The sequence below is a fragment of the Nyctereutes procyonoides genome, unplaced genomic scaffold (genome assembly GCF_905146905.1).
Source record: "Nyctereutes procyonoides isolate TBG_1078 unplaced genomic scaffold, NYPRO_anot_genome, whole genome shotgun sequence".
Classification (NCBI taxonomy): Eukaryota; Metazoa; Chordata; class Mammalia; order Carnivora; family Canidae; genus Nyctereutes; species Nyctereutes procyonoides.
The window spans coordinates 47,199,309-47,209,474 of NW_026575051.1; the positions used below are offsets into that span (position 1 = coordinate 47,199,309).

At 37.6% G+C, this 10,166-nt stretch overlaps 1 protein-coding gene across 4 annotated transcripts in view; it reads left to right on the forward strand.

Moving 5' to 3' along the window:
* Positions 1–10,166, forward strand: part of ORC3 (origin recognition complex subunit 3) — a 64,788-nt gene extending 54,622 nt beyond the window's left edge. For all 4 annotated transcript variants that reach the window (XM_055330038.1, XM_055330039.1, XM_055330041.1 and 1 more), the window contains 4 exons: positions 2,979–3,120; positions 4,862–4,978; positions 5,731–5,810; positions 6,334–10,166. In XM_055330038.1, coding sequence (XP_055186013.1) covers positions 2,979–3,120; positions 4,862–4,978; positions 5,731–5,810; positions 6,334–6,439 — 445 coding nt within the window. In that variant the 3' untranslated portion in view covers positions 6,440–10,166. The remainder of the gene's footprint in view (positions 1–2,978; positions 3,121–4,861; positions 4,979–5,730; positions 5,811–6,333) is intronic.

Here is a 10,166-nt window from a genome sequence, read left to right on the forward strand (position 1 = left end):
GAGCTAAAAAAGACTTAAGGAGTCATGTGGAAGCTAAAACCCAGAGAGAAGCTAAAACTTATGCAAAGTCACACAGTCCTGGTCTGCTGATGTCCATCAGAAGTCCCTCTCCATTCTACTCTCTCCAAGGAGGCCTCAATCACAGATGTTTGAACAAGCTTGGAGTCCTTGGAGAAAAGATGTTTGTTAAAGATAGATATAAGCAATAGACTCTCAAGAGACAGGGTTCCTGGTTTACCATGAGGAGCTCCTGAGAAAACTGAGAAGGGCAAATAAAAGTACATGCTATTTCCTACGTTATACATCAAAATACAAGCTTCAACTTTGTAGCCCTTGTTGATATTAAGTAGTCCCTCCAGATTCCCTCAAAACCTCCTTTCCTGTTTGTTTTTTTAGATTTTATTTTATTTATTTATTCAGAGAGAGAGAGAGAGAGAGAGAGGCAGAATCACAGGTAAAGGGAGAAGCAGGCTCCATGCAGGGAGCCCGATGTGGGACTCGATCCCGGGTCTCCAGGATCACACCCTGAGCTGCAGGCTAAAGCGCTGCGCCACCGGGGCTGCCCCCTCTCCTGTTAATGAACTCTGATCTGAATCCAAAAGGAGCACCATGCAGTGCTCTAGTCTAGTGCTAGGCGCACTGCTTATTTCTTACAGCAAGTAAGCTGCAAAGTAGATTCCTTTGCTACTCTCCACATTTGCAGTTAGACAAAAAGTCTAATGTATGATATTTTGTCACTGGTGGGGGTGATGGCAAAGAGAAGTGTTTTAAATAGTCCTCCGATTTTTTGGACGTCTTGTTCATCATTTAGGCTTCAACTAATGTAGCAGGCCAGTGTAAACCAAATATAGGCAAAAATTTTATTTTGCCTCTGATGGAGGTTCTTTGAGGATATCCAAAAAGGCCTTTTGCCTTGGAAATTAACTGAATTTCTAAACGTTAGATGTTAAAAAGGGAGGAGTACAAATGTGAGATAATTTTTGACATTGACTCTGCTTGTCTTGATTTCCAGTCCTTATTACATAGCAGGACTTCAACAGGGTCTTTTTTTTTTTTTTTAAAGATTTTATTTATCCATGAGAGATACAGAGAGAAAGGCAGAGATATAGGCAGAGGGAAAAGCAGGCTCCCTGCAGGGCACCCGATGCTGGAATCGATCCTAGGACCTGAGCCAAAGGCAGATACTCAACCACTGAGCCACCCAGGCGCCCCCTCAACAGGGTCTTTTAATGACAGTCATTGTAACAATTGGGGAAACAGCCTGCGGTTGGTGTAGGAAGAGTTTATGGCCAGAAATTACAAATGGGTAGCTAGCCAGCTAGGGAGGCAGTTGATGTTACAAAACCCATGCCAGAGGCTACAGCTAAATTTATCTTGTAAGGTATAGAATGATGAGCCTTAGGCCCAAGTCAGAATCATACACTTTGCAAAACGGGTTTTATTCTGAGTAACTCTACGGAAGGAGCAGGAGGCAGGAGTTCTCCTGAGATGGGGAGGAGTGATGTACATGGTTAATACCCTCTTCACTTCCTCTCTTCCTCAAAGCCGCTGACCACAATGGGTGGAGCAAGTGTAGTGGGATTTTTCTCCCAGGACAAGAGAAGAGACAACAGGAAGAAAAGGGTAATTTCCCTGGTGGCTGGGCCTGAGGCCGCTGCTTTGTTCTGCCTGGGCTTGGTGGGAAACTGCATGGACACATATCTGGCATGTGGCCAAAATATTTAAAGCCCAGGACTACACTAAGCCCCCCAATTTTTTTTTTTAAAGATTTTATTCACTTATTCATGATAGAGAGAGAGAGACAACCAGACTCCACCGGGAGCCCAACACGGGACTTGATCCCAGGATCGCACCCTAGGCCAAAGGCAGGCGCTAAACCACTGAGCCACCCAGGGATCCCCAAGCCCCCCAATTTTTATGAAGGCATGTGAGCTAACAACTTTAATCAAGTTAGTGACTTATTACTCTTACCTTTGGGTTGTGTTTGCCAGAATTTCTCTCTTCCAATTCGCTACTAACCTACACACCAAAAGTGATGTCACTGTCGTGGCACAGGCAAGCTGATAGGCTCATTAGACACTGAAAGTGAACTGTTCTTTGTATTTATTTACTTTTTTTTAAGATTTTAATTATTTATTTGAGACAGAGCACAAGCAGGGGGAGAAGCAGAGAGAGGGAGAAGCAAGCTCTCTGCTGAGCGGGGAGCCCGATACGGAGCTCCATCCCAGGACCCTGGGATCATGACCTGAGTCACCCAGGTTCTCCTGAAAGTGAACTTTATAATGCTTTATTTCCCTCGTTCAGATTTCATTAAAATCAGGTTGTCCTCTAACCCGTAAGAGAAAAAACCCAAGTTACAGTGGTTTTTCTAATTGAAATTTTGAAGATGAACAATTTGCTTGTTTTCCAATATTTTGAAGCTAAAATTTAGTCTTTTCTGCCTTCTAAAGTAAAATTTAATTCTAACATATAAAGAACCTTTCAGGTATCATTTCTATGAAACATACCAATTAAAACATTTTCTGTGATCCAAAAAGAATTTCCTAAACTCAATCCTAGGCCTGAGGCCTGTGTTTAAACACTGTCAAGAGTTAAATGTCAGCTATGGTAAGTAATGTGGCTATCTCAGCTTTCCAAATAATTATTTTAAGAAAGTATTCATTAATGCTGTAAGAAGTTCAACCTTTATGGTTTTGAGCAGAAATATAACTTATGTACATTTGTACCTAAAGGCTTAAGTCAGAACTGAAATACAGTTTCTTAAATTCTGGTGAATATGAAAGCTTTAAAAAATACTTTATGTAAGAGGTATAATTCTGAGTGAACCTGTACGAACTCTGCTATTTGGCTTTTGTTTCATTTGTTTTTCGTTGTTGATTTTGCCTTTTAATAGCTCAGTCTTCCACAGAAGATTGACCAAAATGTTATAATGAACATTATCTTATCTAAAAGCTGATACCTCACTTTGGCTGTTTCAGAGAATATCTTCTGCCTCCAGAGACACAGCCTCTGCATGAGGTGGTGTACTTTACTGCTGCTCACACCCTGCGTGAACACCTGAATGCTGCTCCAAGAATCGCTCTCCACACTGCACTCAACAATCCTTATTATTATCTCAAGGTAAAAAGCAAATTCATTACTCTTGACAGTTTAGTTCACAGTCTTTACCACAAAAATTTGCAGTCCTAACTAGTGGGGAGTTGGTAGCACAGGATTATCTTTTTCAGGTTTTAAAAAAAAATCTTTAGACTTTAGAGGGCATTTTCTAAGCCAGTGAAGATTCCAATCAGTAGGCCACTAATGCTGCCAACTTTTGATGGTCTGTACATGTCTTCCATGTGATCAAACCAGGTCACAGCGGGCACTAAGATTCCAGAGTATCCTATTCTTGTGAAAATAAATGTTTTCCTACAGACCTAACAACAGATCATGGGTCAAAAAATATGGTCTAATGAAATTACAAGGATCCAAATGGTTGTTTCTGATGAAAGAAATAAGTACTTTGGGATTTTGTCATGGATTTTTAAACCCAAAGATCACTCTGAGTATCTCAAGAGCTGAGTATAAAGGATAGCCAGCAACCTGCCAGGGACAAAACTCCTAAAATCCAGAATTTGCTAGTTCTAAGAAGCTATTCTTTAAACAGAGTTCAAGAGAGTTCAGAATTTTAAAAACTCTCTTACGTGACCAGGTCATCATTTAAACATTTCTGTAAGCTACATTTCAAGCTTATGTATACATGGAAGTAATTAGACAATTTGCTAATAAGTTAACTTGTTAAAAACTCAGCTAAGCACCTAGAAATCTTGCCACAAAAAATACTTAATGACTCCATAAAATCTATGAAGAATGTTCCAAATCTATCGGTTTCTTATTCCAAAATTGCACTAAAAAAAAACCAAAAAAACAAAATTGCACTCAAGCTAGCATGCTAATAAGCATTACAAGAGAATATGGAGTAGGAAGATATAAATCAATGGTTTTCAATAATGGTGGTAGTGAAGAGCTTGAATAATTTCATATATAAAACACAAAATATTTTTATTATATAAACCACAAATTAAGATTCTTCTTTAGTGGTAGGTCACTTAAGAGATCTGGTATGATTTTAGGAGTCTTTGGGAGGATATATCACAATCTCTGTGTATGTTTGTGTGAGACAGTTTCTCAGTAAGAACCATGGATTTCAAATAAGTTAAAAAAAACACTGATTTTTGGGGTGCCTGGGTAGCTCAGTTGGTGAAGTGCCAACTCTTAGTTTCCGCTCAGGCTGTGATCTCAGGGTTGTAAGATCAAGCCCCTCTCCTCTGCCTGCCTCCCAATGAATTAATAAATCTTTAATTTAAAAAAAACCAATTGTTTACCTAAGGGTTAGTTAGGATCTGCAGCATTTAACAACAGTCTTTGAGAGAGAACTTACAGCCCTGGTAGTGATGTGTTGGTATTAATAAGTATAATTATTCCTATAATTACAAGTGTTGGAAGTGGCTGAAAATCCCCAGGGAAATCCATAAACTTTTTATGGAAACCAGAAATGCATTAGGATCTCAGAAATTAATAATGTATGATTAAAATGAAAAAAAGAAATAATTTGATTAAAAGAAAACATGCTTTTCTTCTGATCCTGAGTATTCTAGTGACTAGGAGCTAAGGGGATTATGACTGACAACTTAATCCTAAGCAAGAAACTAGGTAACTATTGGAGAGTAAAATGCAACTCAATAAATAAAGGAACTCAAAGACTCCACTTACTGGCTTACTAAATTTAGTTTAGGGGTTCATTAATGTCTGCTTTTGTTCCTAATCATTTCTAAAACATAGTCATCTTAGTTTACTGTTTTGTTTTTTGGTTTTTTTTTAGAATGAAGCACTGAAAAGTGAAGAAGGCTGCATTCCAAATGTCGCCCCAGACATCTGCATAGCATATAAACTGCACCTAGAGTGTAGCAGGCTAATCAACCTTGTAGACTGGTCAGAGGTAGGTCAGGGGGAACAGAGTAAGCTATTTGTCTAACCATCCATAAGAGTTCTCCTGGGGTTTTTTAACTTTTAGGGCTTTGAAACTCCTCTTTTCTTTTCTTTTTTTAACGCCCTGTTCTTTTGTTTGGAAAGCATAAATCACTTCATACTGCAAAATCTCCTCCAGAAGAGCAGTTAACTGCTTAACAGTCTCATCCCAAGTCCCCTGCACTCTGATTCGACACACCTCAACCAAGCCAATTCTACATTCATGCTAGGTCAAAATAAGTACGTGATCTAAAGCCACAGTTAACAGTAAGCAAAAGCTAAACAGTTTAGGTTGGTTCTGTTTTTCACAAAATAAAGGTGCATTATTAACTAGCATTTCCTTTATCACAAAAAAAGAAAAAATATTAGAATAACTATACTATACAACAGATTTAGCAATCAGGAAGTACAAGGAATACTTGGCAAGGCAGTGGAAGACAACAATTAAGATAAACAATTTCTTTCCATCCTCAGAAGAGCATTACAAAGTTAACTCTTTTGAAGGTCTTATTTAACAGATGTCACCATTTAAAAATATGCATAATTGGCACCTTCTAAGATAAGAAGTTTTGAGAATCTGGAATTTGGTGTAATATTTTAAAAAATGTACCAGCTATCATCAGCAGCAGTGCTTGACCTGCTTCATACAGAGTCATCAAGTGCAATAAAAGATATTTGGCGGTGGTAGAGATTTTTATTTTCTTCTGTCTTGTCTCTCAAAAGGCTTTTGCAACAGTTGTGACAGCTGCTGAAAAAACGGATGCAGATTCTGCAACCTCAGAAGAAAGGAATGAAATTATCCAGTATCCTTTTAACAAATCAGTTTTATAACATTCAAGTATACATGGAGTAGAAGTTTACAGTTTCCCTAGACCTACAATATTTATAAAGATGTGCTCCAAACTACTTTATTATTTAATATTAACCACACCATCCCAGAATAACTTGTTTCTACATATCTATTCTGATTTTAACCTAAAATGAGACCTAATGTAAAATATTTGGTCTAAAACTTCTATCAAGGTTATACTCCAGAATTCAGCAACAATGTCAAAAAACTATTATTCTGTTTTTCTATGGTGAGTAGATACTTCTGGGGGAGCAATTTTCATACTGTATGAAAAATTAGAATTATGTAAGCATTAAGTACTTTACCATTCATGTCTTATTGAAGTGGATTCTAATTACATTTGTTCTTTTCCAGTAAGGATTAAAACTTAATTTAGCATATGTATTTGAACTGTACTTAACAGGTGATGTTTAACACTGAGATTTTAAAATTTGTCAAAAAATTTAACAGTGAATTTCCTTAGCCACAGCCTTCAGTGCTCGGTTTATTAGAGCTGTTTCTGAACTAGAACTTTTAGGATTTATAAAACCTACCAAACAGAAGACTGACCATGTGGCAAGGCTAACATGGGGAGGCTGCTAGAAAGCCATGGAATGAAGCCAGAAGTATCACATTAAGCTTAAGAGAAAAATGAGACCAGGCATATTTACATACCACCGGAAGACTCTTGGTGAGAAATGTGTAATCCTTGTGTGTGTTTGATCAGAAAGTACTGTTAACCCAAACAGGAATATATCAAAAACACCTCTGGAGTACTTTAGAACCCAACAAATGACATGCTTATTACATTGTAACTACAACCTCCTCCACATTATCACTGTAATTTTCAGTCATTTCTAAATAATAAATTGTTCTTGAGCAGTTTACAGAGGTAATAAATGCCTTTATCCACGAGTATTAAATTTGTTACGGTTGATTTCATATCACTCATTTCTGCTCCCCTAGTTTTTTGGACTGGCATTCCTCACTTTAGTAAATTGCATAGTAAGAAAGACAACTATCCTACAGGATTTCTCCTAGTGACTATATAGGTTCTAAAACTGCCTCTGCTGCCCCATTTCTTTTAGTCTGAAAACTTAAAAAAAAAAAAAATCCCAAGCTCTTTGGCTTTATGTGTAAAGGGAGTAAATATTCTACTTTAGGATGACCCATCATGGATCCTTTAAGACCTTTACCAATCACATTTCAATCTTGTAAAGTCCAAATGAGGAAAAAGTAAATCCCAAATGGAATGACATCTGGATTTCTTCCATGACAAGAACTCATCAAGACAATGAAACAAAGATACACCAAATTCATTATTTAATGTTTTAAATCCCATGAGAATTCCGGGACATAGCTTTAAGAGTATTCACTAACTTATCAAAATTACCAATGCAAATATGACAAGGGAAAAAAATCCAAATTCAGTAAAATCTTGGTTCACAAATATTAGTTATGTAATTGTAGGCCTTTCTTGTGTGTGCTTTGAGGACAAATTTAATGCAGGTTTTAATTAATTTATTGCAAAGAAATTTGATAGCTTAAATAATTCTAGAGTGTAAAGGATATGTCATACAGGGTGGAGTATTTTTATCCTCTGACAACATGAGGGCTGAGATGACATTAATGGGTAACTGCCTCCTTCTCCCTCTTCCTGTCCCAAAAACACACAAAAAAAAGTGTTAGATGTGCACTGTATCCCTCCCAAATTATAAAATGTTGCTAGGCTCAAAAAGGGAAATAAAGAACTACATGCCAGAACAAAAAGCATCTAGCCCTATAGAACTTTTAGACAATTACTAGAATTGCATTACTGAGATAAATGTCTTCTCATCTAAAAGATGCCAGGATTTCTTACTGAGCCATAGACATAGAGGCTTTTGACACTTGGGAATCCATGTGTGAAAGGCAGAGAGCCTCTGCCAAATGGGTATGATTGGAGCAGAGGTAGGTATGAATAAAGCAGACTTTATTCTGTGAAGTCTCCATGACTTGACAGCAACTAGTTTTTTTTTTTTTTAATATTCTAAAAATTTTTTTTTAATATTCTAAAATTTTAAATAGTCATTCCCCCTTCCAGTCACATGTGCTCTCACCATGTTTCATTTTTTATAACAGTTGGTAAAATCTAAGGAAAGAATGTATGGATGATTTTGAGCATTTTCCACTTACTACCTATTTAAGTGAGGCTGTCAGAAATGGGAGAGATTTTCCAGTATTCTGTGCTAATTAATGTGAAGACACCATCAATATCTACAATGTGATTTCTTCAGCTTTCAAATGGTGCCAATGAGCACCAGAGAAAATTATGACTAGAAACTATGAATTTCAAAACTCATAGTAATATGCTTACACGGTAAGGTACAGAGGAACTGGCCTCATACAGACCAGATTTATCTCTGAGTAGGAGTAGCCCTGCTTTTTCTTTTGCTGGGCATTTAATTGAATTCATGCTACTACCTAAATGCATATTATAGAGTGAACTACTTTTTCTTACTACCTACGATTAGGATGGAAATTTGTTTTTAGAGTGAATACCCAAAAAAACTATAAAATTAAACTCACAAAGCTCATTTATTGCGATTATGGAGCACAAACCACTCAAAGCCAGCCCTATTTTAAGCATCACCTCAATTCTGTGTCCATTACTTAATACAGTAAAACTTCATCCAAAACACCTTACAAATGGGATATTCTGATTGACTAAATCTTTGTTCAGTAAAATACTAATCTGCAAACGCTAGAGCAGTTTGAAATTTGTTGAAAAACTTTATGGAGTGCATACCATACTCTAGCCACTGTGATACTTATGTGAACAAAGATCTTTGCCCTCCTTGCAGAGGGAGCAGAACAGAGAATTATATTGTAGGTTACGGGAAAACAAAACCAGAATATCATGCTGCGGTTTTAAAACAGTGGTCACAGCAGGTCTCATTGAGATGAGTTTGTGAACAACTCAAAAGTTGGTAAAAGATTTACTTGTGAAGTTCTATGGAAGTGCACTGTGAGTAAGAGAATAGCAGTAACAAAAGGTCTTTAGGCAGGAGTATGCAAACTACATGGGAGGACCAGCGGGGCTGGCCAATGTGGGATAGGCAGGGTGAGCAGATGGGAGACAAGAATTAAATAAGGGAGGGGGAGATAGAGTACATGTAATTTAAGGCCCTGTAGACCACTGTAAAGTCTTGATTTTTAATCAGGTAGGAAGCCATCTAAGTAAAAGACTTAGAGCTTTAAGTGATCACTCTGCTAGAAGAGTAGACTGGAATGGTTGGTGAGGAGACAAAGATGAATGAAGCAAAACTAATGACCAATTAGGCAATCACTGAATGGTCTAAGCAAGACATAATATAGTAGAATGGTGAGACTTTAGAATGGAACCAAGATTTGATGGACTTTTTGTCTGCAGAACTAGAATAGAGATGCCATTAACTGGGGATGATGATCAGGATGGTAAAGTCAAGAGGCAAAGTTTGGTTTTAGACCTAAGTTTTGAGACTTCTATTAGATATCCAAGTGGAAATGTCTCCATAGAGAGGTGAATATATAATCTTATGTCTCTAGGATGAGATGTGATCACCAAACGGAGTATGAACAGAGGTGGCAAGGAGGCTAAGGTCAAACTCTGGGATAGATGTTGGTTTTTAACATTTGGAAAAATGGGCAGCAGGGAAAATGAAAAAAGACAAGTTATATAGAAGAACCAGACAGACCAAGAAGGGGAGCCAATAAAGTAGGAGGAAAATCAGGCAAGTGTGGTATCTTACAAGCCAACTTAAGAGTGTTTCAAGATCAAATATTGATTAGATTTAGCAACGTGGAAATCATAGTAGTAGAGAAAGGTCTGATAGGCAACACATATCAGATGACCTAACAAATGTCCAAACTTACCACTAGTCTTGGGAAGGCCATACATTGTGTGATGTGAAATGAAGACTACAGGATCAAAAGTTGTTTTAAGGCTTAATGAGTGACTAAGCATGAAGGAGGGGCAGAGGAAGAAACAAACTTCAGCAGACTCCTCACTGAGCTCAGAGCCCAACGTGGGGCTTGATCTCAAGATCCCAAGATTGTGACCTAAGCTGAAACCAGAGTCAGACACTTAAACAACTGCACCACCCAGGAGCCCCTCAAGACATTTTTTTAATGGCATTATTTACTTACTGTGCTTCTGGGAATGATCCAATAGAAAATGGATGCAGTGTAGAGAAGACTCTTTGAATGAGACAGGGACTTAGATCTAATGCTCCTTACCTAGGGCAAGTATAGGAACAGAATTGCTAGAACCATTCTAGGAATAGACAAGGGTGGCAGTGCTTTACCAGAA